The 27,202-nt window shown below is 44.8% G+C and overlaps 2 protein-coding genes across 4 annotated transcripts in view; one reads left to right on the top strand and one right to left on the bottom strand.

The window, feature by feature from the left end:
* The window catches only part of LOC134346151 (uncharacterized), an 85,209-nt gene that overhangs the window by 10,549 nt on the left and 47,458 nt on the right, over window positions 1-27,202 (bottom strand). For both annotated transcript variants that reach the window (XM_063047456.1, XM_063047457.1), the window contains 2 exons: window positions 22,296-22,391; window positions 20,960-21,064 (listed from right to left, as the gene is read on the bottom strand). In XM_063047456.1, coding sequence (XP_062903526.1) covers window positions 20,960-21,064; window positions 22,296-22,391 — 201 coding nt within the window. The remainder of the gene's footprint in view (window positions 1-20,959; window positions 21,065-22,295; window positions 22,392-27,202) is intronic.
* Window positions 907-11,906, top strand: LOC134346150 (uncharacterized). 2 transcript variants are annotated; one of them, XM_063047455.1, is made up of 2 exons: window positions 907-3,218; window positions 10,516-11,906. In XM_063047455.1, exon 1 carries the CDS (start codon window positions 1,824-1,826, stop codon window positions 2,847-2,849), a length of 1,026 nt encoding a protein of 341 aa, XP_062903525.1. In that variant the 5' UTR covers window positions 907-1,823; the 3' UTR covers window positions 2,850-3,218; window positions 10,516-11,906. The 2 variants fall into 2 exon arrangements, 1 of the variants encoding a protein (XP_062903525.1); XR_010017840.1 differs by lacking the exon at window positions 907-3,218 and adding an exon at window positions 6,214-8,187.

Raw genomic sequence — 27,202 nt, 5'->3', positions numbered from 1 at the left:
AAGTAAAATTAAAGAGAATCCCAAGGAATTCTGAACATACGTCAAGAGCAAGAGAATAATTAAGGAGAGGTTAGGACCACTCAAGAATAAAGAAGGTAACATTTGCTCAGATGCGGAGGATTGGTTAAGGTCCTTAATGAGTAATTTAAATTGGCATTTACCAAGGATAGGGAGATCGGAACTGACCATATTGATATTTTAGGGCATTTTAAGGTAAAGGACAAGGGTGGTGTTGATTTCTCTTAGGGAGCATTGAGGTGGATAAATACCCAGGGCCTTATGAAATATACCCCTGGTTATTGGGAGAGATAAGAACAATATTTTTCTGTCCTCTTATGCCACAGATGAGGTCCCAGAGGACTGACGAGCAGCTAATATTGATCTATTATTCAAGAAGAGAATTAGGGATAATCCTGGAAACCAAAGATCTCCGAGTCTTACCTCAGTGGTAGGGAAATTGCTGGAAAGTATTCTGAGGGATAGGATTTAGGAGCATTTAGAACACCGTGGCCTAATTAGGGAGAGCTAGCTTGGCTTGTGTCTTATTCGAGTAACACATGCAAAATGCTGGAAGAACTCAGCAGATCAGGCAGCATCTATGGAAGTGAACTTGATTGAGTTTTCTGATGAGGAGACTCAGGTGACTGATGTAGGTAGAGCTGTGGTTGTCGTCTACATGGATTTTAGGAAGGCATTTGAGAGTCCCTCATGGTGGGGGGCTTATACAAAATATTAAGATGCATGAGATCAATGGTGAATTGTCTGTTTGGATTCGGAACTGGCTTGCCTGTAGAAGGGACCAAACGTGAGGGGATCCTGGAGTGCCCCTATTAACTGTTTAAAGAGAGACAGCGAGAGACCTTCATCATTGATGGTTTGTTTTGAAGAGATAGAGAGATGAAGATTAACAGTTGGACTGTCACTTTAAGGCATTGGAAGTAACTTTGGATTTTTACTGAGTTTGGAGTTGGAGACAGCACCGAGCAGCTCGAAGGTTGCTATGGTGACCAAAGGCAGATTGTTGATGTTACTTTCAAGGACTTGTTGCCTGCTTGCACTTCTTTACAGACAAAGGAGGGAGGGACTCTTTGAATGACAGGTGATGCTCAGCCTGGTGAGATAAATGGGAGGTCAGACGATACAGACCTCAGACACATGATCTGGACACTGAATGAGCATTGTTGTGCCCGCAGAGAAAGTAGGTTTTGGAGGATCGATCAGGCGGATCGATTCCAAATTGCAATTCCAACGTAGGAGAAGGGGTTGACTGGTGGGGAGTTGTCTATGTGTCCACCCTTGCCGGGGTGATAGCTCCACCGCAGGAAAACTGGTCCCCCTGGTTAAAGTCACAGTCGGTGACTTGTACAGGATTTCGGAGGACGACGAGAAGATTGACGGCATCAGCTCAGCTGAAGACTCGACTCGTCTCTCTCTCTCTCTCTCTCTCTCTCTCTCTCTCTCTCCATAGCCACTCAACTAAATACCACTAACTGAACTATACTTAACATCGTAACTTTACTTTTCATACATATATATTCTACACTTACTTTTATATATAATCATTGCTAACCTGTGTGAAATTATTTACTTTGATATTACTGTATTGCGTAGTTACCAATAAATATTAGTAGTTTATAGCAATACGAGACTCCAAAGTGGTTTCTATTTCTGCTGGTTCTTTATCCCCGTCACGGGGTAAGTGACATAAATTGGGGCCTGCGTCCGCAATATGAACAAATTCGTCGGGAGGCTGGTTTGAATTGATTGGGGAAAATCTGTTTTGATTTGGACTTTTGATTTGGTTGTGTGGAAAAACAGCAGAAATGGATGTTAGGGACTTTCTGAAATCATCAGACCCGGTGACTTTGAAGTTAACTAAAAAGGATGATGTGCAGGACACTGCTAAGGAATTGAGAATTGAGGTAAAGAAGGGTGTGAGTAAAGTAGAAATTCAAAGGAAAATAGTTGAATATTATATAGATAAGGGAACATTTGATGAGGGGGCGTTAGAGTTGTTCGTGGAAGGTGAACCTACTGAGGATGAGCTTCAGCTTCTGTTGGAAATAGTAAACAGGGAGCATGAACTGAAATTAAAACAGCTCGAGAGAGAGGCCAGAGAGGCAGCAAAACAGAGAGAAGAGGCAGAAAGACAGAGACAGCTCGAGAGGGAGAAATGGCAACGTGAAGATCACGTGGCAGAAAGGCAGAGACAGTTTAAAAGGGAGAAGTTGCAGCAAAAAGGTTTAGTGTCAGACCCTGATGATCTTCACAGCTCGGAAGGGCTCGTTTTGTGTGATGAATTTGAAAGTTGTATTCCTGGTGAGGTAAGGGCATACCCAGTGGCAGAGGATGCCCCTACCCTGAAGGGGTTTGATAAGAAAGCAGACAAAGAAGTTTTAACCCACAAGGTTGGGTTTACTCCAGAAAGGAGTTTGCCAGAGAGTAGCTGGGAGGTTCGAGATGACCTTGAATTTGAAACTGGGACAAGTGATGACAGCCCAGAAGAGGCAGTTGTTCTGATTGATTGTGTTCAGGTTGTTGAAGTACCTGTGAGTTCACAGGATTCTGAACATAATGTTGAGGCTCAGTTAAAGTCTGAGGTGCCTGACTTGGTTGAAAGGGAATGCAGTCCTTGTGTGTCAGATGATCTTGGTTCAGTGAGTAAGGGGTTAACCTTGGTACCAGTGGAAAGTGAGGATTCTCAGTCATTTGTAGTAGACCGTGTTTTGGAAGCTGATGAGGTCAATGTTGCTGGAAGTAATGGGAAGAGTGCTGTTCCTGGAATTTTGGATAAAGTGCTGGAAAAGGTTGGATTGGTTGTGCGACCTTTGACCCTGCTTGCAGGATAAAGGCCTGCTGAGAGAGGATGTGCTAGTTTGTTGGATTTTGTTTGGACATGTGGAAGTAAGCACCCGCAAGGTCATGCTGTTATTCAGTGTAATGGGATGGAAGCAAGGCGTAGTGAAGGTCGGAGAAAGTTGATAAAGAGTTTGTTTGGCCTCTTTCATATTCTCATCAGCCTGATGATGGTACTGAGTTTAATAAACAATGGAGGCATGTTGACAGCTCTCCAAGATAAGAGTGTTTCAGCAATTCAGCTAATGAGCAATGCTGCTGCTGAGGCCTATAGCAAGACCAAAGGTTTAAATTATGATGTGTCAGAGACTTTTCTACCTTCCAGATTTCAGCAGGACTTAGAGAGTCGTACAGCTGATAAGGTAAACACAAAATAATCTGCAGATGCTGGGGTCAAAGCAACACTCACAACACGCTGACACGCTGTAGGAACTCAGCCGGTCAGGCAGCATCCGTGGAAAAGATCCGTCGACGTTTCGGGCCGGAACCCTTTGTCAGGACTGTAGGGGGAAGAGGCAGAGGCCCTATAAAGAAGGTGAGGGGAGGGTCGGAAGGAGAAGACTGGTAGGTGCCAGGTGAAAAACCAGTAAGGGGAAAGATAAAGGGGTGGGGGAAGGGAAACAGGGAGGTGATAGGCAGGAAAGGTGAAGAAGGAATAGGGGAAAACACAATGGGTAGTAGAAGGAGGCAGAACCATGGGGGAGGTGATAGGCGACTGGGGGAGGGGGCAGAGTGACATAGGGATAGGGGAAGGGAGGGGTAGGGAATTTCCAGAAGTTGGAGAATTCTGTTCATACCAAGGGGCTGGAGACTACCTAGACCGTATATGAGGTGTTGCTCCTCCAACCTGAGTTTAGCCTCATCATGGCAGTAGAGGAGGCCATGTATGGACATATCTGAATGGGAGTGGGAAGCAGAGTTGAAGTGGGTGGCTACTAGGAGATCCTGTCTGTTTTCGCGGATGGAGTGGAGGTGCTCGATGAAGCGGTCCCCCAATCTGCGTCAGGTTTCACCGATGTAGAGGAGGCTGCATCGGGAGCACCGGATGCAATAGATGACCCCAACAGACTCAGACTCACAAGTGAAGTGTTGCCTCACTTGGAAGGACTGTTTGGGGCCCTGAATGGTAGCAAGAGAGGAGGTGTAGGGACAGGTGTAGCACTTGCACTTACAGGGATAAGTGCCAGGTGGGAGATCCGTGGGGTGATAAGGGTAAGGTGTATAAGAAAGGTTTGGCTTTGTTGAGAAAGGAATGTATCTAGGAACAGAAGCGAGATTCTGGAATGGTGGCTCTCACAGGAAAGGAGGTTCAGAGAGAGTCAGTGGAACGTTACCTTAAAGATGAGGTGTTGATGAGGAAGTGGAGACCAGCTACTATGCCTGCAATTCACGTGGTGGTTTTGAAAGGTTATAGGGTTGAAATGTTCAACATGGCTTACAGTATGCCTTTAGGTGGACATCACTGTGTGAGAAATGAGGAAAATGGGAACGAGGGGGTTCCCCTCCTTTTATTTATTGTTGGAGATTTGATTCAGAAGGCAGTGAAGGGTAATTTGTTGGAACCTGTGTTCAATTACAGGCCAAAAGGACCTTTGACCCTACTCAGAGAACACTGGAAGGGATTTAGTGAGTTTTGTGACTTTGCTAAGGAAAGTTTACAAAATAGTCGAGTCAAAATAAGACACTTGTTTACTAGAATTGCAGCTGGGAGAATTGTTGAAGTACAAAATGGAATTGTGAAATCTGATAATGGAATGGAAAGGCATGCTTACCCACTGAATCTAGACTCACCAAGATGTCAGAATTCCATTGTTTTGAAAAATATTACTGATAAGGTCCACCAGTTGGATCCAAAACCAAAAAACTAATTGGTGTTTTGAAATGGTGCACAGGTGCAGTGCATCACGTCATTATGAATCCAGCCCAGCCTGTGAAACAGCATCTTCACAGAGTGAAATTTGAGGAAAGTAAAATGGGTGAAGAAGAAATTATAAACAAGAAAGAACAAAGAAAGAGAATGGAACACTGTATTGCTAGAGTGGGGAAGGCTAAATACCTTATTAAGATTGACTTGTTAAAAGGGTACCGGGGTGTTCCTTTAACAGAGAGGGCTAAAGAGATATCAGCATTTGTGACACCATCTTGACTGTATGAATACAATGTTTTACACTTCAGGATGAAGAATGCTCTGGAAACATAGAAACATAGAAACATAGAAAATAGGTGCAGGAGTAGGCCATTCGGCCCTTCGAGCCTGCACCGCCATTTATTATGATCATGGCTGATCATCCAACTCAGAACCCAGCCTTCCCTCCATACCCCCTGACCCCTGTAGCCACAAGGGCCATATCTAACTTCCTTTTAAACATAGCTAATGAACTGGCCTCAACAGTTTGCTGTGGCAGAGAATTCCACAGATTCACCACTCTCTGTGTGAAGAAGTTTTTCCTAACCTCGGTCCTAAAAGGCTTCCCCTCTATCCTCAAACTGTGACCCCTCGTTCTAGACCTCCCCAACATCGGGAACAATCTTCCCGCATCTAGCCTGTCCAATCCCTTTAGGATCTTATACGTTTCAATCAGATCCCCCCTCAATCTTCTAAATTCCAATGAGTACAAGCCCAGTTCATCCAGTCTTTCTTCATATGAAAGACCTGCCATCCCAGGAATCAATCTGGTGAACCTTCTTTGTACTCCCTCTATGGCAAAGATGTCTTTCCTCAGATTAGGGGACCAAAACTGCACACAATACTCCAGGTGTGGTCTCACCAAGGCCTTGTACAACTGCAGTAGTACCTCCCTGCTCCTGTACTCGAATCCTCTCGCTATAAATGCCAGCATACCGTTCGCCTTTTTCACCGCCTGCTGTACCTGCATGCCCACTTTCAATGACTGGTGTATAATGACACCCAGGTCTCGTTGCACCTCCCCTTTTCCTAATCGGCCACCATTCAGATAATAATCTGTTTTCCTATTTTTGCCACCAAAGTGGATAACTTCACATTTATCCACATTAAATTGCATCTGCCATGAGTTTGCCCACTCACCCAACCTATCCAAGTCACCCTGCATCCTCTTAGCATCCTCCTCACTGCTAACACTGCCACCCAGCTTTGTGTCATCCGCAAACTTGGAGATGCTGCATTTAATTCCCTCATCCAAGTCATTAATATATATTGTAAACAACTGGGGTCCCAGCACTGAGCCTTGCGGTACCCCACTAGTCACCGCCTGCCATTCTGAAAAGGTCCCGTTTATTCCCACTCTTTGCTTCCTGTCTGCTAACCAATTCTCCACCCACACCAATACCTTACCCCCAATACCGTGTGCTTTAAGTTTGCACACTAATCTCCTATGTGGGACCTTGTCAAAAGCCTTTTGAAAATCCAAATATACCACATCCACTGGTTCTCCCCTATCCACTCTACTAGTTACATCCTCAAAAAATTCTATGAGATTCGTCAGACATGATTTTCCTTTCACAAATCCATGCTGACTTTGTCCGATCATTTCACCGCTTTCCAAATGTGCTGTTATCACATCCTTGATAACTGACTCCAGCAGTTTCCCCACCACCGACGTTAGGCTAACCGGCCTATAATTCCCCGGTTTCTCTCTCCCTCCTTTTTTAAAAAATTTCAAAGGATAATCAATTTGGTGATTGGAGGGTTAGAAAGCACAGGAGTTCATATCAATGATTTAGTGGTCTGGAATGACACATGGGAAGAACATATTGCAGTTGTAGAAAAACTGTTTGATAGACTGTCTAAGGTCAATCTTACAGTGACCCTTGCTAAAAGTGAATTTGGCCATGCCACAGTCACATACCTGGGTTATGTGGTGGGCCAAGGCCAACTGGCTTCTGTACAGGCCAAGGTTCAAGCTATTGCTGAAGTTCCTGTTCCGACTAGCAAGAAAGCTTTGAGAAGGTTTTTAGGGATGGTTGGGTATTATCATAAGTTATGTAAGAACTTTGCTGACATCGTTTTCCCCCTAACAAAACTCCTGGGGAAGAGTGAAAGATTTGAATGGAGTGACCTTTGCCTGGAGGCATTTGAATGTCTGGAAACCATCCTGCGTTATCATCCTGTGCTCAAAGCACCTGATTTTTCGAAGCCATTTTCTATAGCAACAGATGCTAGTGACGAAGCTGCTGGGGCAGTACTGTTACAGAAGGGAGTGAATGACATTGAACATCCAGTAACTTATTTCTCAAAGAACTTTAATGTACACCAGAAAAATTATTCAACTGTTGAAAAGGAATTACTAGCACTTATTCTGGCTTTACAACATTTTGAGGCCTATGATCAGTGACCTCAAAACCCTTCTGTTGCTCTGAAGCCACTTGTGGTTTACATGGGTTATAATCCGCTGGTGTTTTTAAATAAAATGAAGGATAATAATAGAAGGTTGTTAAATTGGAGTCTAGTATTGCAGGAAGGTGACTTAAAAATCAAACATGTAAAAGGTACTGACAATGTTATAGCCGATTAGTTATCCAGATGTTAAGTAGGAAATTGTACACATTTTTTTTTGCTTTGTCATCTGATGTTTTTTTTCCCCGTATTGTTTAAAACCCTGTGATGGACATTTTAAAAAAATCATCTTCGACAATTTTTTTCCCCTGATGAAGGGGAGTGTGAGGGGATCCTGGAGTGCCCCTATTAACTGTTTAAAGAGAGACAGCGAGAGACCTTCATCATTGATGGTTTGTTTTGAAGAGATAGAGAGATGAAGATTAACAGTTGGACTGTCACTTTAAGGCATTGGAAGTAACTTTGGATTTTTACTGAGTTTGGAGTTGGAGACAGCACCGAGCAGCTCGAAGGTTGCTATGGTGACCAAAGGCAGATTGTTGATGTTACTTTCAAGGACTTGTTGCCTGCTTGCACTTCTTTACAGACAAAGGAGGGAGGGACTCTTTGAATGACAGGTGATGCTCAGCCTGGTGAAATAAATGGGAGGTCAGACGATACAGACCTCAGACGCATGATCCGGACACTGAATGAGCATTGTTGTGCCCGCAGAGAAAGTGGGTTTTGGAGGATCGATCAGGCGGATCGATTCCAAGTTGCAATTCCAACGTAGGAGAAGGGGTTGACTGGTGGGGAGTTGTCTATCTGTCCACCCTTGCCGGGGTGATAGCTCCACCACAGGAAAACTGGTCCCCCTGGTTAAAGTCACAGTCGGTGACTTGTAAAGGATTTCAGAGGACGACGAGAAGATCAACGGCATCAGCTCACCTGAAGACTCAACTCACTCTCTCTCTCTCTCTCCATCACTACTCAACTAAATACCACGAACTGAACTGAACTGAACTTTACTCAACATCGTAAGACTGTATCTTTTTACCTCTAGACTTAAAGAAGCTTGTTTTTTATCATACATATATATTCCACACTTACTTTTATATATAATCATTGCTAACCTGCGTGAACTATTCACTTTGATATTACTGTATTGCGTAGTTTCTAATAAATATTAGTAGTTTATAGCAATACAAGACTCCAAAGTGGTTTCTATTTCTGCTGGTTCTTTATCCCCGTCACGGGGTACGTGACACAAATGTCTGAAGCTTTTGCACCTTGGCTGGTCAAATGTAGAGAAAGTACACTGTTCAGGACAGTATTGATGAGGGTGTTGAAGTTCAAGTTCATAGCTCCCTGAAAGTGTCTACACAGTTTGATGGAGTGGTTAACAAGGCCTGTGGCATGCTTGTCTTTATTATTTGTAGGCACTGATTTCAAAGGTCAGAAAATTATGTTGCAGCTTTATAAATCTCTAGTTAGGCCACATCTGGAGTATTGTGTATATTATAGGATAGATGCTTAGGCTTAAGAGAGGGTGTGGAATAGGTCTACCGGGATGATGCCTCAATTGTAACGACTGGGCAAACCTGGGTTACTTTCGCTGGAGCATCAGAGGCTAAGGGAAACCTGATAGAGGTTTATAAGATTATGAAGGCATAGATAGAGTTGGCAGACAATATCATTTTCCCAGGGTTGAAACGTCTGATACCAGAGGCCATGCATTTGAGGTGACAGTGAGTAAATTCAAAGGAGATGTGAGAGGAAGTTTTTTTTTTCACAGAGATTGTGGGTGCCTGGGGAACGTGGTGTCTGGGATGGTGGTAGAGGCAAATACATTTAGGACATTTAAGAGATGTTTGAACTTCTGCTGCTAAGTTAACAAATTTCATGACACGTGTCGGTGACAATAAACCTGATTCTGATTCTGAACCTGGGCCTCTGTTCCTCCCTCTGTAATTCCATCCTGGACTTCCTAACTGGAAGACCATGATCTGTGTGGATTGGAAATATATCTCCACCTCACTGAAAATTAACACTGACACACCTCAGGGGTGTGTACTTAGCCCACTGCTCTACTCTCTCTCCACACCCACGACTAAATTTGCTGGTGATACAATCATTGTTGGCAGAATCTCAAATGGTGACAAAAGGGAGTACAGGAGTGAAATATATCAGCTAGTTGAGTGGTGTCGTAGCAACAACCTTGCACTCAACATCAGTAAGACCAAAGAAATGATTGTGGACTTCAGAAGGGATAAGATGAAGGAACACACACCAGTCTTCATAGAGGGGATCAGAAGTGGAAAGAATGGGTAATTTTAAGTTCCTTGGTGTCAATATCTCTGAGGATTTAACCTGAACTCAACATATTGATGCAGCTACAAAGAAGGCAAGACAGCAGATCTATTTCATAGGGTGTTTGAGAAGATTTAGTTTGTCACCAAGAACACTTGAAAATTTCTACAGCTGTACTGTGGAGAGCATTCTAACTGGTTGCATCACCGTCTGGTATGGGGCGAGGGGGGGGGGCTACTGTAGAGGTCGAAGTGAGCTTTGGAGAGTTGTAAACTCACTCTGCTCCATATTATCCAGGACCTCTTCAAGGAGGGACACCTTATATATACGTATATTAATAGAGGGTTTTCCCCTCTATTATTATGTATTGCATTTTACTGCTCCTGCAAAGTCAACAAATTTTATGACACATGCCAGTGATATTAAACCTGATTCTGATTCCCCTCAACACTGACTCCACAATCTATTGGCTCACTTCCGAGGTCTCTGCAACTCAGTATTATTCACATAATTCAAGATTGTTTAATGTCATTTCCGGTAAATGTGTAAAGGAGAACGGAATAATTGTTACTCTGGATCTGATGCAGGACGAAAAAAAACCCACAGTAAGATAAAGAACAATGTAAAGAATAATGTAAAAAGAAAACAAAGACTGTAGATGCTTAAGAAAGCTTATGCATGTTTATTGATTGTACTTCTGTAAAGTGAGGCCTGGCACAGGAGTGTCTGTACGTGAGACGACTGACAAGAAATGATAAAGCAATGCTATTTGGGGATGTGGAGGGGTGAGTTAGCGGGTGGAAGTACTGATCAGTTTTACTGTTTGAGGAAAGTAACTATACAGCCTCCTCCTTGACGGGAGTAGGACAAACTTATTTGCTTTTTAAATTATTTGCATGATTTATATTCTGTTGCATACTGGTTGTTTGTCAGTCTTTGCAGGTTATAGCTTCTCACAAATTGGATTGCATTTCTTTACATTTGCCTGCCAGAAAAACAAATCTCAAGGTAGAATCCACTTTGATAATAAACTTATTTTGAACTTTAATCTGCAGAAGCGAAAGGAGAGTGGACACGAGAGACTGACGATGCCGGAAGACATAACAGAGTGCAGTCAAGCCCTGAAGCAGGGTCTGGCCTGGACGTTGCCTCTACAGATGCTGCCTGACCCACTGAGCTCCTCCAGTACTTTGATTTCTTTTAAACTTCAGTTTTTTAAAATTTTATTTTGAGGCTTCAGGATCATGTTGGAGCCAGACCAAGTTAGAGCTTAGTACAAAATGTTGAAAGCTTCCTCTGACCCTTATTGTAGGGTTTGGAGGCTTGTGTGTCCCCTAGGCCTGAGTCGACGTAGTAGTAGTAGTAGTGTCTCAAGGACCCCGAGAGCTATATTGGCAGGAGTCTGGGGCTTTATGCTTTAGGGTCACACATGCCAAGCAGGTCAAAGGGTAAAGGCCAGACTAAAGAGTGGTCCACTTGTCCTCCAGGTCTGGAGGTTCAGCTCAGGGCTAACAACCCTGAATGGTCAAACAAAAATTTGTTACGAAAACATCAACGAACATTCATTCTACGTGGCCAAAGACAGAGAGAGATGGAGAACCTTCATTGCTGCTCTAAATGCCAGCAGCATAGCAGGAAATTAATTAAAAACTATAGAGGTATACAGAATTATGAGAGATATAGATAGGGTAAGCACAAGGTGTTTTCCTCTGAGGTTGAGTCAGAGTAGAGCTAGAGGTCATAGGTATTTCACATTCGTTTTAAACTTAAGGGCAACCACAGGGGAATTTTCTTCACTCAGAGTGTGGTGCAAGTGTGGATTAAGCTGCCAACAGACGTGGTGGATACAGCTTCAGTTAACGCAGTTAAAGGAACTTTGGATAGGTTCATCAATGAGAGGACTGTGGAGGACTATGGGTAGATGGGACCTTGCAGAAAAATGTGTTGGTCTGGACCAGATGGGCCGAAGGACCTTTTTCTATGCTGCAGTGCTCTATGGCTCCACTTTAAACTGTGGTTTACAGTGACATGAGTAAAGGAAACTGGACGAGACACAAGCAGACTAAAGTGGAAGCCAGCGAGGAGGATTTGTTCACTGGAAGATTGATGTCAAAATAAAGTGAGATAAATTACAGCAGAGTCATTGAAAGTTGAGCCAAAAAAAAAAGCACCGTCCTTCTGCAAACAGTGAGGAATCTGTGGGGAAATGGTCTGGACACCCCACATCAGTGAGGCTAGCGGGGCATTCAGGATGTGCTGATATATGGGGCATGTCACATGCCAGCCAGGGAAGTGCAAAGCTTTCGTCTCCAATGTGTAAGTGTCCAACCACCTGCCTGCAATATTTAGAGCGACACACAAAAGGCCAGAGGAACTCAGTGGGTCAGGCAACATCTCTGGAGGGGACAAAGAGTCGATGTTTTGGGCTGAGACCATTCACCAGGACTGGAAAGGAAAGGGACAGAAGCCAGGATAAGGTGGTTGGGGGGTAGTGGGGAGGAAAAGAAGCTGGCAAGTGATAGGTGAGATCAGGTGAAGTGGGGAGGGGGAGAGGGGGACTATATGTTATATTCACAAACCAGAGCATTACTGAGCCTTCCATTATCAAAACCCAGGAAACCATTGATGGAGGAGAGATGCAAGGTCAGAGGCTAGGTACTTTGCAGTGAACAAATAACTTCCTGGCTCCTTATTTACATTTTTTAAGGGAAGGTTGGTGAGCTGTTAACTCTCCCAGATCCAGGGTTCCCAACTTGGAGCCCATGGCGTAAAAAAGGTTGGGAACCCTTTCTCTAGATTGTTTTACCTTTCACGAAAACTTTAAAACATCAGTTAGCTTCCCTCCCTACCACCCATGACTGGGCTTAGGCTGAGATGATACTCTGCCCTTCCCCATGAAAGATAGTCATCTCTGTTCAAACTGCAGGTGCAACCCTGAGCTTCCAGACTCATGATTCAGATTCGGACTGAGCTCAAAACATACAGTAAAATGTTCCGTGTGCAGTGACCCCCAGGGATGTGCCGGGGGAAACCTGCAAGTGACATGCCCACGCTCGGCTCCTCTGCTCCATTCTTACTGGTCTCGATTCAGCTTCATCCAATGCTCGATGTAGACTTGACAAACAGCTACACATCCGCATAACCATGATACATTTCTCAGCACTCACCACAGTACAATTCTGGGAACTAGTCTGATAACATCAGAAACCCAAGCCCGCGCAATTCTATCACACCACTCAGCCGATTTATCTCCGTGTAAACTTGTGTTTGTTTCAATTTCATTTTATGACAGCTCTCAGTTTTTGGAGCCTCACTCTTTGTATTGGAAACTAAGAGCAGGAATGAGGGTTGAAAATGGGACAAGTGATTTTGTCCCGATTAAGAGGGGAAACAGACAGGGTTGTGTTCTCTTGCCCGACCTATTCAATCTTCATAGGGAGAAGATCCTAAGAGAAGTTAGCAGTATTCCAGGCATGATAATGGGTGGATGCAATCTGAAGAAACTGCAATAAGCAGATGGTACAGTCCTGATAGCTAGCTTTAAGAGAATCTCCAAGAATACTAGATGAAGTTGCTGAAGAAAGTCACAACAGCTTCGTGTGCTATGCAACAGATTTCAACTGACATCCTGCTTGCCTGCACAGGCCATGGAAGATGGTAAATTATACTCCATTTCTGCACTGAAGTATGCGATTTGGTGCGTTTGCCATCATTAGTCGGGGGATTGAGTTCAAGAGCCGCCAGGTAATGCTGCAGCTCTATAAAAGCATAATTAGACAACACCTTTTCTCGTATTGTGTTGTATTGTGATCACCGCCTCATGAGAAGGAGGTGGAAACTTTAGAGGGTGCAGCGGAGAATTATCAGGTACTGCCCACATTAATGAGCATGTCTTCTGAGGATAGGCTTTCTTAGGGCGGAAGGACAATGAAAGGTGATTTAATAGAGGTGTACAAGATGATAAAAGGCATAGACTGAGTGGACAGCCAGGGATATTTTTTTCCCCCAGGGCAGAAATGGTTGACATGAGGGGGCATGATATTAAGGGGCTGGCAGAGTGGAGATACATTTCTACCAAAGGAGGTGTAAGGTGCTCCTTCTCTCCACTAAACTGCAGGTCACACTTGGGCAAGGTGCAACACCGGCTTAGCCTCCCCCCACCCACCCACCGACCAGAGCCACGTGAAGCTATAGGGAGCAGGTTGCGATGGTCATACGAGCATCTGGTGCATATCCCATGTGCTAGTTATAGAATAGTACAGCACACTACAGGCCCTTCAGCCCACAATGTTGTGCCGACCCTCAAACCCTGCCTCCCATATAAGCCCCCACCTTAAATTCCTCCATATACCTGTCTAGTAGTCTCTTAAACTTCACTAGTGTATCTGCCTCCACCACTGACACAGGCAGTGCATTCCACGCACCAACCACTCTCTGAGTAAAACCTTCCTCTAACATCCCCCTTGAACTTCCCACCCCTTACCTTAAAGCCATGTCCTCTTGTATTGAGCAGTGGTGCCCTGGGGAAGAGGCGCTGGCTATCCACTCTATGTATTCCTCTTATTATCTTGTACACCTCTATCATGTCTCCTCTCATCCTCCTTCTCTCCAAACAGTAAAGCCCTAGCTCCCTTAATCTCTGATCATAATGCATACTTTCTAAACCAGGCAGCATCCTGGTAAATCTCCTCTGTACCCTTTCCAATGCTTCCACATCCTTCCTATCGTGAGGCGACCAGAATTGGGCACAGTACTCCGAGTGTGGCCTAACCAGAGTTTTATAGAGCTGTATCATTACCTCGCAACTCTTAAACTCCATCCCTCGACTTATGAAAGCTAACACCACATAAGCTTTCTTAACTACCCTATCCACCTGTGAGGCAACTTTCAGGGATCTGTGGACATGTACCCCGAGATCCCTCTGCTCCTCCACACTACCAAGTATCCTGCCATTTAATTGTACTCTGCCTTGGAGTTTGTCCTTCCAAAGTGTACAACCTCGCACTTCTCCGGGTTGAGCTCCATCTGCCACTTCTCAGCCCACTTCTGCATCCTATCAATATCTCTCTGCAATCTTTGACAATCCTCTACACTATCTACAACACCACCAACCTTTGTGTCATCTGCAAACTTGCCAACCCACCCTTCTACCCCCACATCCAGGTCGTTAATAAATTCACGAAAGTAGAGGTCCCAGAACAGATCCTTGTGGGACACCACTAGTCACAATCCTCCAATCTGAATGTACACCCTCCACCACCACCCTCTACCTTCTGCAGGCAAGCCAATTCTGAATTCACCTGGCCAAACTTCCCTGGATCCCATGCCTTCTAACTTTCTGAATAAGCCTACCGTGTGGAACCTTGTCAAATGCCTTACTAAAATCCATATAGATCACATCCACTGCACTACACTCATCTATATGCCGAGTCACCTCCTCAAAGAACTCTATCAGGCTTGTTAGACACAATCTGCCCTTCACAAAGGAATGTTGATTGTCCCTGATCAGACCATGATTCTCTAAATGCCTATAGATCCTATCTCTAAGAACATTTTCCAACAGCTTTCCCACCACAGACGTAAGCCTCACTGGTCTATAATTACCCAGACTATCCCTACTACCTTTTTTGAACAAGGGGACAACATTCGCCTCCCTCCAATCCTCTGGTACCATTCCCGTGGACAACGAGGACATAAAGATCCTAGCCAGAGGCTCAGCAATCTCTTCTCTCGCCTCATGGAGCAGCCTGGGGAATATTCCGTCAGGCCCCGGGGACTTATCTGTCCGAATGTATTTTAACAACTCCAGCACCTCCTCTCCCTTAATATCAACATGCTCCAGAACATCAACCTCACTCATATTGTCCTCACCGTCATCAAGTTCCCTCTCATTGGTGAATACCGAAGAGAAGTATTCATTGAGGACCTCGCTCACTTGCACAGTCTCCAGGCACATCTTCCCACCTTTATCTCTAATCAGTCCTACCTTCACTCCTGTCATCCTTTTTTTCTTCACATAATTGAAGAATGCCTTGGGGTTTTCCTTTACCCTACTCGCCAAGGCCTTCTCATGCCCCCTTCTTGCTCTTCTCAGCCCATTGTTAAGCTCCTTTCTTGCTTCCCTATATTCCTCAATAGACCCATCTGATCCTTGCTTCCTAAACCTCATGTATGCTGCCTTCTTCTTCCTGACTAGATTTTCTACCTCACTTGTCACCCATGGTTCCTTCACCCTACCATTCTTTATCTTTAGGGACAAATTTATCCCTAACATCCCGCAAGGGATCTCTAAACATCGACCACACGTCTGTAGTACATTTCCCTGCAAAATCATTATCCCAATTCACACCTGCAAGTTCTAGCCTTATAGCCTCATAATTTGCCTTTCCCCGATTAAAAATTTTCCTGTCTTCTCTGATTCTATCCTTTTCCATGATAATGCTAAAGGCCAGGGAGCGGTGGTCACTGTCCCCCAGATGCTCACCCACTGAGAGATCTGTGACCTGACCCGGTTCATTACTTAGTACTAGATCTAGTATGGCATTCCCCCTGGTTGATCTGTCCACGTACTGTGACAGGAATCCGTCCTGGACTCACCTAACAAACTCTCCTCCATCTAAACCCTTGGAACTAATCAGGTGCCAATCAATATTAGGGAAGTTAAAGTCACCCATGATAACAACCCTGTTATTTTTGCACCTTTCCAAAATCTGCCTCCCAATCTGCTCCTCTGTATCTCTGCTGCTACCAGGGGGTCTATAGAATATCCCCAATAGAGTAACTGCTCCCTTCCTGTTCCTGACTTCCAACCATATTGACTCAAAAGAGGATCCTGCTACATTACCCACCCTTTCTGTAGCTGTAATATTATCCCTGACCAGTAATGCCACCCCTCCTCCCCTTTTCCCCCCTCTCTATCCCTTTTAAAGCACTGAAATCCAGGAATATTGAGAATCCATTCCTGCCCTGGTGCCAGCCAAGTTTCTGTAATGGCCACTACATCATAATTCCATGTATGTATCCAAGCTCTCAGTTCATCACCTTTGTCCCTGATGCTTCTTGCATTGAGGTACATACAATAGACAATAGACAATAGGTGCAGGAGTAGGCCATTCGGCCCTTCGAGCCAGCACTGCCATTCACTGTGATCATGGCTGATCATCCACTATCAGTATCCAGTTCCTGCCTTATCCCCATAACCTCTGATTCTGCTATCTTTAAGAGCTCTATCCATCTCCTTCTTGAAAGCATCCAGAGACTTGACCTCCACAGCCTTCTGGGACAGAGCATTCCACATATCCACCACTCTCTCGGTGAAAAAGTTTTTCTTCAACTCCGTTCTAAATAGCCTACCCCTAATTCTTAAACTGTGGCCTCTGGTTCTGGATTCACCCATCAGCAGGAACATGCTTCCTGCCTGCAGCGTGTCCAATCCCTTAATAATCTTATATGTTTCAATAAGATCCCCTCTCAGCCTTCTAAATTCCAGAGTATACAAGTCCAATTGCTCCAATCTTTCGACATATGACAGTCCCGCCATCCTGGGAATTAACCTTGTGAACCTACGCTGCACTCCCTCAATAACAAGAATGTCCTTCCTCAAATTTGGAGACCAAAACTGCACACAGTACTCCAGGTGTGGTCTTACCAGGGCCCTGTACAGCTGCAGAAGGACCTCTTTGCTCTTATACTCAATTCCCTTTGTTATGAAGGCCTGCATGCCATTAGCTTTTTTCACTGCCTGCTGTACTTGCATGCTTGCTTTCAGTGACTGATGTACAAGAACACCTAGATCTCGTTGTGCTTCCCTTTTTCCTAACTTGACTCCATTTAGATAATAATCTGCCTTCCCGTTCTTACCACCAAAGTGGATAACCTCACATTTATCCACAGTAAACTGCATCTGCCATGCATCTGCCCACTCACCCAGCCTGTCCAAGTCACCCTGCATTCTCATAACATCCTCCTCACATTTCACACTGTCTCCCAGCTTTGTGTCATCAGCAAATTTGCTAATGTTACTTTTAATTCCCTCATCTAAATCATTAATACATATTGTAAACAGCTGCGGTCCCAGCACTGAACCCTGCAGTACCCCACTGGTCACGACCTGCCATTCCGAAAGGGACCCGTTAATCGCTACTCTTTGTTTTCTGTCAGCCAGCCAATTTTCAATCCATGTCAGTACTCTGCCACCAATACCATGTGCCCTAATTTTGCCCACTAATCTCCTATGTGGGACTTTATCAAAGGCTTTCTGAAAGTCCAGGTACACTACATCCACTGGCTCTTCAAACATTTCAGCCCTTCTACCTTACTGTCTTTACACGATTTATTCTGCTTCTCTCTCCTCAAAGCCTCTCTGTATGTTAGATCTGGCTTTACTCCATGCACTTCTTTCACTGATCTATTACTCTGAGTTCCATCCCCCTCGCAAATTAGTTTAAACCCTCCCGAACCATGCTAGCAAACCAACATCTGCAAAGATATTGCTCCCCCTCGAGTTCAGGTGCAACCCATCCAATCTGTACAGGTCCCACCTTCCCCAGAAGAGATCCCAATGATCTAAAAATCTAAAACCCTGCTCCCTGCATAAACTCCCCAGCCACGCATTCAACTGCCATCTCCTCCAATTCTTACCATCACTGTCACGTAGCACTGGCAGCAATCCTGAGAACGCCACCCTTGAGGTCCTGTTCTTCAGCCTTCTGCCTAGTTCCCGAAACTCACACTTCAGGACCTCATCCCTCTTCCTGCCTATGTCATTGGTCCCAACATGTATCACGACTTTTGGTTGCTTTCCCTCTCGTACCAGGATGTCGTGCACCCGGACAGAGACATCCCGGACCCTGGCACCCGGGAGACAACAAACCATGCGGGTGTCCTTCTCACGTCCACAAAATCTCCTGTCTGCTCCCCTGACTATAGAGCCTCCAATGACGACAGCTCTCCCCTTCTCCGTCCCACCCTTCTGCACCACAGGCTCAGACTCAGTGCCGGAGGCCCTGCCACAGTGGCTCACACCTGGTCGGTCGTTCCCCGCCAGCAGTATCCAGGACGGTAAACTTATTATTCAGGGGAATGGCTACAGGGGTGCTCTGCACTACCTGTCTGCTCACCTTCGCTTTCCCCCCTCTGACTGTCACCCAACGACCAGCTTCTGACAGCCTAGGTGTGACTACCTCCCTGTAGCTCTCATCTATGACTGCCTCGTTCTCCTTTATGAGTTGAAGGTCATCCAGCTGCTGCTCCAGATTCCTTACACGGTCATCCAGATCGCCCAGCCGTATACACTTCTGGCAGATGTGACTCTGCGGGAGAGGGGAGTTCCCCCATGACTGCCACATCTCACATGAGAGGCACATCACCGTCTCAGGAGACATTGTAGAAACTAACTGCGAGCTAGCTTGTCCTCCGCAACTTCTCGTCGAAGCCTCTCGAGTCAAAGCCTCAAAGCTCCACTCCTTCACTGGCCCACTCACTCACTGGCCGCTTTCTACTGTAATTTACTTTTATGTAACCACTGATGCCAGGTAGGCAATCTCTGAGGAGTACTGATAATGGCTGGGGTCACCTGTCTTGTAAAGACCCTGCCCAGAAGAAAGCAGTAGCAAACCACTTCTGCAGGAGAATCTGTCAAGAACAATCATATGAACCATGACTGCCAACGTCTTACAACACTGCATATGATGATGATGATGATAGCAATTATAAGGTAATTGGAGAAAAGTATAGTGCCACATGTCAGAATTAGGTACTCTATTTTAACTTGTTCTGTTATTCTTTTATTTTGGTGTGGGTGTGGAACATGCTGCCAGGAGTGTGGCAGAGTACTCGAGGGATACTTAAGAAACTCGTAGGTGTGTACTTTTACAAAGGTATCCAAACAATGGTAAATGCACAGCTTTTCTGACCTTTCACCTTTCACCTTTCACCAAAGTGAACTGTGGATTCATGACCTGGGATCTAGAACAGAAGGCAGCCAGCACAATGGGTGACAGACCTGCTTCAGGTTGCTTGCCTGATCAAATGTGACAAAAGAGGAGCCTCGAGCCTTTGAATAACTGGAGGGGGTGGGTCCTCACTAAATTCCCTACTTGCCCCTCACCATGTATCCGAGTCCTTCTGCCTCCATCACCTCCACAACCACCACCAGAATTCCCAATTCCTCCTCACCGTCCCATCACAACCACAATGGTCTCCTAGCGCATCATGTCTCCAGCTCTCATGCAGATGTTCAGCTCATCCTGGAGATCCTTGTTCTTGCCCTCACGACAGCAAAGGGTGACCGAGAGGTGCAAAATGTCAAAGGTGGATATGATCAGGGCCGTTACGCAACAGTGCTCTGTGATGTGAACTCATGCACAAAATATGTGTTGCACCCATTCTATTTTCCAAGTGTACATCAATTCCTAGGTCAAAGTAAGCAACCACATGGAGTGGTAGTCTTCATTAGTTCAGGAGCCATGAGGCAATGTCACTGCTCTATAAAACTTTGCTTAGGCCACATTTGAGATATTGCATTCAGTTCTGGTTGTCTCATTATAGGAAGGATGTAGAAGCTTTAGGGATGGCGCAGAGGAGATGCACCAGGATGCTGCCTGGATTGGAGAGCACGTCTTATGCAGAAAGATTGAGCGAGCTGGGGCTTTTCTTTTTGGCGTGAAGGAATATGCGAAGCAACTTGATGGAGGTGCAGAGGATGATAGGATCACAGAGCAAGTGAATAGCCAGAGACTGTTTCTCCGGGTTTGAAATGGGAAATATGATGGGGCATAATTTTAAGGTGATCAGAGAAAAGTATAGCGGATGTCAGAGATGAGTTCTTTTTGTTTAACACAGAGAGTGGTGGGTACATGGAACGCACTGCCAAGGCTGGTGGCAGAGGCAGATACATTAGGGACATTTAAGATAGATACATGGATGATAGAAAACTAGATGGTTATGTCGGAGGGACGGGTTAGATTGATCTTGGAGTAGGTTAAATGCTCAGTGCAAAATTAAGGGCCAAAGGGCCTATATTGTGCTGTAATTCAAGATTCAAGATTGTTTCATGTCATTTCTAGTACACAAGTGTAAAGGAGAACAAAATAGTTGTTACTCCAGATGTAAAAAGCACACCAAGATAAAGAGCCATATAATAAAAAACACAATAAGTATAAATACAAAAGACTGCTTATACACATAGATTGAGAGCATGCCCACAAAATAATGGTAGACGCAGGGTGTGCCTGTACGTGAGGCGATTGACAGGAAATGATAAGGAGGTGATGTTTGGGGCATGGGGGTGTTGACAAGCCTTATCAAAGGCTGGTGGTTCGGTTGTGGATACCAGACAACCTCCTCCCAGATCTGAGTGGAACAAACAGTCCATGAGCAGGGTGGGTGGGATCCTTCATGATCTGTGTTCTAAATGATCTTGAAACATATTACTCTGCATCATACATACACGGTTGCTGTGACATAATTTTGTTCTGTATTTGTGGTAAGGTTACTTACAAAATAAGGCATAAACTGTGAAGATGATCACCAGAACTATCAATGGTACCACCACAGTAAAGATGATACTTGTCTGTAAATTGGCCGGCGTTTTGCACCCTTTTCCTGCCAACAGAGAGCATCATGTCAATAAACAAACTGCATATTGTTTGCAATTTACCAGTTAAAAAAAAACACATGCAAATTCCAACTCTTGATAAGAGGGTGGCCTCATCTTGGAGCCAGTGATAAAATGAGGGGTGTAGAATCGAGGGAACATTATGCACTGTGCACCCCAATGTTGAAGGTAAGGGTTAGAATCGTAAGTCTATTTCTGAGTACACTGTACAAACCATTGCCTCATTGCCAGAACTCATCAAGACCTCACTTGGCTGACAGTGAGTGGTGTCCTCCCTGTCAGAACTTCCCCCTACAGATGACATACCTTCGCCAATGCACACTGGCCTCTGGACAACCGTGGTAGAGAAGAGACAGTCTCTCACGTCTCGGCAGACTGTGCTCCTGCTGAGATGTTGTGGAGGTGCGTGCAAGGGTCCGTGCTGTGCTTCATCCCCGGCAGCTGAATAAGAGGACTCTCTGATCTCCGGGCTGATCCCAGGGTCACACACTGAGACAGACATCATCTGCTGTGGGAGCGGCATCAGCTCAGTGATGGGTGCTTTCTGGTCCGCCCGAAACTTACTGCGGTGTTCCAGCGCAGCGATATACCCATGAGGGAATGCTGCTGACTGGATACATTTCCGGGTATGGGAGTACGTGCTGAGGCTCTGTGGAGAAGAACTACAGGATCGGTGCCTTCCACTACTGCGCATGGATGGGCTGAGTGGGGTGGAAACCCCCCTCAAACATCAATGTACTGTGTTACCACGGGGGGGGGGGCTCATGAGTGGCAATGGTGTTAGAGTTTAAAAACACGGTAACACTACTGAATGCAATAGTTTTACACTGCATCTTCTTTTGTATGTTTGTATTATTGTGAATAAAGATTTTGAACTATAATGAACTTTAGTCGGGGTGTGAAGAGGTTTGAAAACCTTCTTCACCAGACACACTGTCACAAGGAGTGGCTGAGATGGGGATCATTGCACCTGATAAGAGGAAAGATAACACAGGACTAAGGAGAAAGTCTGGTTCAGCACTGCTGTGCTTGGATTAGTCCAGCAAAGCATAGCACAGGCGCAGCAAGTCGAATAGCCCCCTCCAAGGTGCTGAATTTTGGTTTTAAGCCTTTCCGCAACGTCTCTCAAGAATTAGCATGGCAGTTTCTCTACTATCTCATGGACTGTTACTTTAAGAATTAATCTTATGATTAGGGCGACCACCAGTTAACACCCACCGCTTTCTTTTGTTATTTTTGAGATCAGGATTGAAGATGAACAGATGACGATGATTCCACTCAGGGGGCTTACGACATCCAGAATGACCCTGCAAACTGTTACCAGATAAAACAGTAAGTGTTACAGTATTCTCAACAAATGCACCCAATCCTAAACCAAAACACAGAGTGCAAGAGGAACTCAGCAGGCCAGGCATCAACTATGGAAGATTTATTATTGTTACAGCAAGAAGTTTGTCTTGCATACTGTTCATACAGATTGACTCATTGCGCAGTGCATTAGGGAACCATTCAGTGATTGTCTAACGGTGGAGTAGAAGCTGTTCTTAAGCCTGGTGGTACATTCTTTCAGGCTTTTGTATCTTCTGCCCAATGGAGAGGAGAGAAGAGAGAAAGTGCAGGACTCGTCTGGGTTGTTCGATTTGCTGGCTACCTTACCAAAGCAGTGAGAAGCATAGACAGTCCATGGAGGGGAGGCTGGTTTCTGTGATGTGCTGAGCTGTGTCCACGTCTCTCTGCAGTTTCTCGAGGTCACAGGCAGAGCAGTTGCCATACCAGGTTATGGTGCACCCAGATAGGATGCTTTCTCTGGTACATCGATAGAATAATTGAAGAGGGCCGAAGGGGACATACCAAGTCTCCAACTGAGACTTGAATCCAGATGAAGGGTCTTAACCTGAAACGTCAACTGCTCATTTCCCTCCACAGATGCTACCTAACCAATTGAGCTCCTCCAGCACTTTGTGCATTTTTCTTGATTCCAGCATCTGCAGTCTCGTGTCTCCACAACACTAAACTCTGTTTCCACCAGTGCATGAGGGAGAAGTTGTTTGCTGAGGACAGAAGGTGTTTACTAGACAATTAGGAGTCAGGTGGATGCATAGAAAATGGGAAGAATGTTTAAGTAATGACCAAAAAATCCTCTCGCACTCTGGCTAATAATCATCGATTTGTTACTTGTTCTACCAGATACTGGCTAACCCTACTGACTTCCTGGAAGGTACAAAGGATTCTGGACTTTGTTTTCCTGCACACTGCAGTGCAGAAGGTGGGAGCACACCAAGATTAAATCTGGATGCATTCAATCATTGAATTACCATAAAACAATACAGCACAGTTTTGGCTCTTTGGCCCATAGTGTTGTGCTGACCTTTTTACCTTCTCCAAGGTCAGTCTATCCCTTCCTTGCACACACAGCCCTCCATTTTACTTTCATCATTGTGCCTTTCTAAGAGTCTCTTACATGTCCCTCATGAATCTGCCTCTGCCACTGCTAAAAAGAGCTTCCTCTCGGCTCAAAGTCTGTTCTTGATATCACAGCCATCATGACATTAACATTGAAGGTTACTTTGGGTTTTCTGTGTTCATCGTCTAAACTTTGAATTCTGTTTTCAATAGTTTTTTTTTTCTGAATTGAAGTCTGAGGCCACTTGGTCTGTTGCTCCTTTTCCAAGTTGAATACATGGTCCCTAGCTACTGGTTTAAAAAAATCTCTGCTCTTTATTTTGGGCTCTTCCTGACCCTTGCCTCCAGTCCAGGTTTGGGGAGTATCCAGATGGATGGGGTTTATTAATAAGCTGAGGACAGATGCCTGAACTAATGAAACCCACTCAGAATAGCCCTGTCCCTGGTGATACAGACATATGGGGCATGAAGTACCGAAGTCTGAGATCCCACGTCACCAGGTCCAGCCAGCACGTCTAATCTCCACAGTTTAGCAACACTGCGACCACTTTAACAAGTTTCCACTAAAGTGGGTTTTGCTATTTCTTGTTCTAATTGAGTTCTCTCTTGTAGCCAATGCGTGTGGATTCTGTTTAGCTTATGCCTTTCTTGTGAATGCTGTTTATATGATACCATGTGCCTGGGGTACTGCTGCAGGTTTGTTTTTCATTGCACTTGTGCATACATGCACACAACAATAAACTTGACTTTGACCTTCACAAAAGCTCGCATTTTTGTAGCGACTTTGATGTCATTCAACATCACAAAATAATTCATTGGAATCGTTACCAAACAGAATGTGAATGGAGGCTTACAGTGAGACACTTAGGAAGACAGTCAATCTTGGCTAACATTGTGAATTATGATATCCAAAAATACCCTCCCATAAGGAATATAGAAGTGGAGATGTTTAGAGAGGAGGCTAAGCCCAAGAGTTATAAAGAGACTACGTCACCATGGCAGTGATAGAACTTTGATATGCAAAATGGTGAGACAATGGAGAGCGGGAGGTTACAAGAAAAGTTAGGTGAGAATATTAGAATTGTGATGTAATCAAATCAGCTGTCAATGTGGTGCAGTCGGACTGGGAATGTGCACATTGTGAACAGTAGGGTATTGGATAAGGGCAGCTTTAATGGCCTGGAGGCTGCTGAATCTGCACAATGAAAGTCTACCTGTGGAGAGTGTAGACCTTTCATTTGTGGTTCTCCTAGTGGATTTTATCAGTCTTGGTTGATGTGTGCTGACTGAATGACTGTGAAAGTGAGCAATTATACATCATTTCTCTCTTCAGTAGCAGGGTCATAGAGTTACAGAAATCTACAGCACAGAAACAGGTCTTTCATCTCATCCATCAAATCATAAGACACAGGAGCAGAATTAGGCCCATCAAGTTTGCTCCACCACACAATCATGGCTGATCCTTTTTTACCTCCTCAACCCCTTTCCCGGCCTTCTCCCCATAACCTTCGATGCCATGTCCAATCAAGAACCTATCAATCTCTGCCTTAAATACACCCAACGACCTGGCCCCATAGCTGCACGTGGCAACAAATTCCACAAATTCACTACTCTCTGGCTAAACAAATCTCTCCACATCTCTGTTTTGAATGGATGCTCCTCGATCCTGTGCCCTCTTGTCCGAGACTCTCCCACCATAGGAAACATCCTTTCCACAACTACTCTGTCTTGGCATTTCAACATTTGAAAGAGATCACCCCTTAACCTTCTAAATTCCAGTGAGTACAGACCTAGAGTCATCAAATATTCAACGTATGATACCACTTTCATTCCCGGGAATCATCCTTGTGAATCTCCTCTGGACCCTGTCCAATGCCAGCACATCTTTTCTAAGATGAGGGGCCCAAAAGTGTTCACAATACTCAAGGTGAGGCCTCACCAGTGCCTTATAAACCCTAAACTCATATCCCTACTGTTGTATTCTAGACCTCTTGAAATAAATGCTAACATTGCATTTGCCTTCCTCACCACTGACTCAACCTACAAGTTAACCTGTAGAGTGTTCTTTCTGCACAAGGACTCCCAAGTCCCTTTGCATCTCAGATTTTTGGATTTTCTCCCCGTTTAGAAAATAGTCCGCACATTTATTTCTACTATCAAAGTGCATGACCTTATATTTTCCAACATTATATTTCATTTGCCTCTTTCTTGCCCATTCCTCTACTCTTTCTAAGTCTTTCTGCATCCTACCTGTTTCCTCAACACTACCTGCCCCTCCACCAATCTTCATATCATCTGCAAACCTGGCAACAAAACCATCTATTTCATCATCTAAATCATTTATGTACAGCATAAAAAGAAATGGTCCCAACACCGACCCCTGCAGAATACCATTAGTCACTGGTAGCCAACTAATCAAGGCTCCTTTTATTCCCACTCGCTGCCTCCTACCGGTCAGCCTACGTTCGAACCATGTTAGTAACTTTCCTGTAATACCATAGGTTCTTAACTTGGTAAGCAGCCTCATGTGTGGTACCTTGTCAAAGGCCTTCTGAAAGTCCAAATGTAGTCCATGTTGGCCTGATCTTCTGCCTAGTCTCATCTGCCTGCACACATCCCTGCCATGTACTTAGCCAAGCTTCTCTTAAGTTACAAAGGAACCCACATCCACCATCCCCACTAGCAGCTCGTTCCACACCGCATCACACTGCGCGAAGAAATTTCTTCTCAGATGTCCCTTCAGTATTTCACCAATCACCCTTAACAATGACCTCTAGTTCACAGTTCACCCAACCCGAGGGGAATAGCCTGCATGTATTCACCCTATTTATGCCCCTCATCATTTTGTGTACCTCTATGGCATCGCCCCTCATTCTCCCGTGCTTTACTTAGCTTGTTTGTAAGAGACAAGAATAATTGGGCTTTATCTTGCCTCTCGCAAACAAGCAGGAATATAATTGAGCTCCCTTCAGTGCATACCTGTTAAGCATCAGACTCAAACATCTCAATAACGAGGGAGATAACTAGGTAGAGGAAGCAAGTTAACTTTCCTGGGAGAAGTTTACAGAAGATAGTCATTCTGTTTGAGTAATTGTTGAAGGGAATATTCTCTTGAGAAACCAAGCCAGGAATGTGTTCATTAATGCTTTGGGAGACATACTGATGAAGTCGACAGGAGAATGGGTTAAAGCTATAGAGAGCATTTAGAGAAGTAGGAAAGGATGAGGTCTAAATAAATAGACTATGAAGAAATCTAACCTTGGCTTTTAAACATGTTTTGCAAGATATAATACACACAAGAGATTCTGCGGATGCTGGAAATCCTGAGGAACACACACAAAATGCTGGAGGAACTCCACAGCGTCGATGGAGGGGTAGAAACAGTCAATGTTTCAGGCAGAGTTCCTTCATCAGGACTGAAAGGAAGGGGGAAGAAGCCCGATTAAGAAGGTGGGCTGGGGAGAAGGGGAGTTAGTACAAGCTGCCAGCTAATAGTTGAAGCCAGGCGAGGGAGGGGAGAAGTGGTTGGATGGAGGAGAGGGGATGAAGTGAGAAGTGGAAAAGGTAAAGGGCAGAAAATGAAGGACTCTGACAGGAGAGGAGAGTGGACCATGCGGAAAAGGAAAGGGGGCGGGGTACCAGAGGGAGGTGATGGGCAAGTGAAGAGAGAAGAAGGGTGAAGAAGGAAGCGAGAATGTGCAATGGAATAAGAGAGAAGGGGA

The sequence above is a fragment of the Mobula hypostoma genome, chromosome 5, assembly GCF_963921235.1.
Source record: "Mobula hypostoma chromosome 5, sMobHyp1.1, whole genome shotgun sequence".
NCBI classification, from domain to species: domain Eukaryota; kingdom Metazoa; phylum Chordata; class Chondrichthyes; order Myliobatiformes; family Myliobatidae; genus Mobula; species Mobula hypostoma.
This window is presented reverse-complemented; position numbering and strand designations above follow the sequence as displayed.

Coding starts and splice junctions, on each gene's coding strand:
- LOC134346150 (XM_063047455.1), top strand. CDS start 1,824: ATGGATGTTAGGGACTTTCTGAAATCATCAGACCCGGTGACTTTGAAG.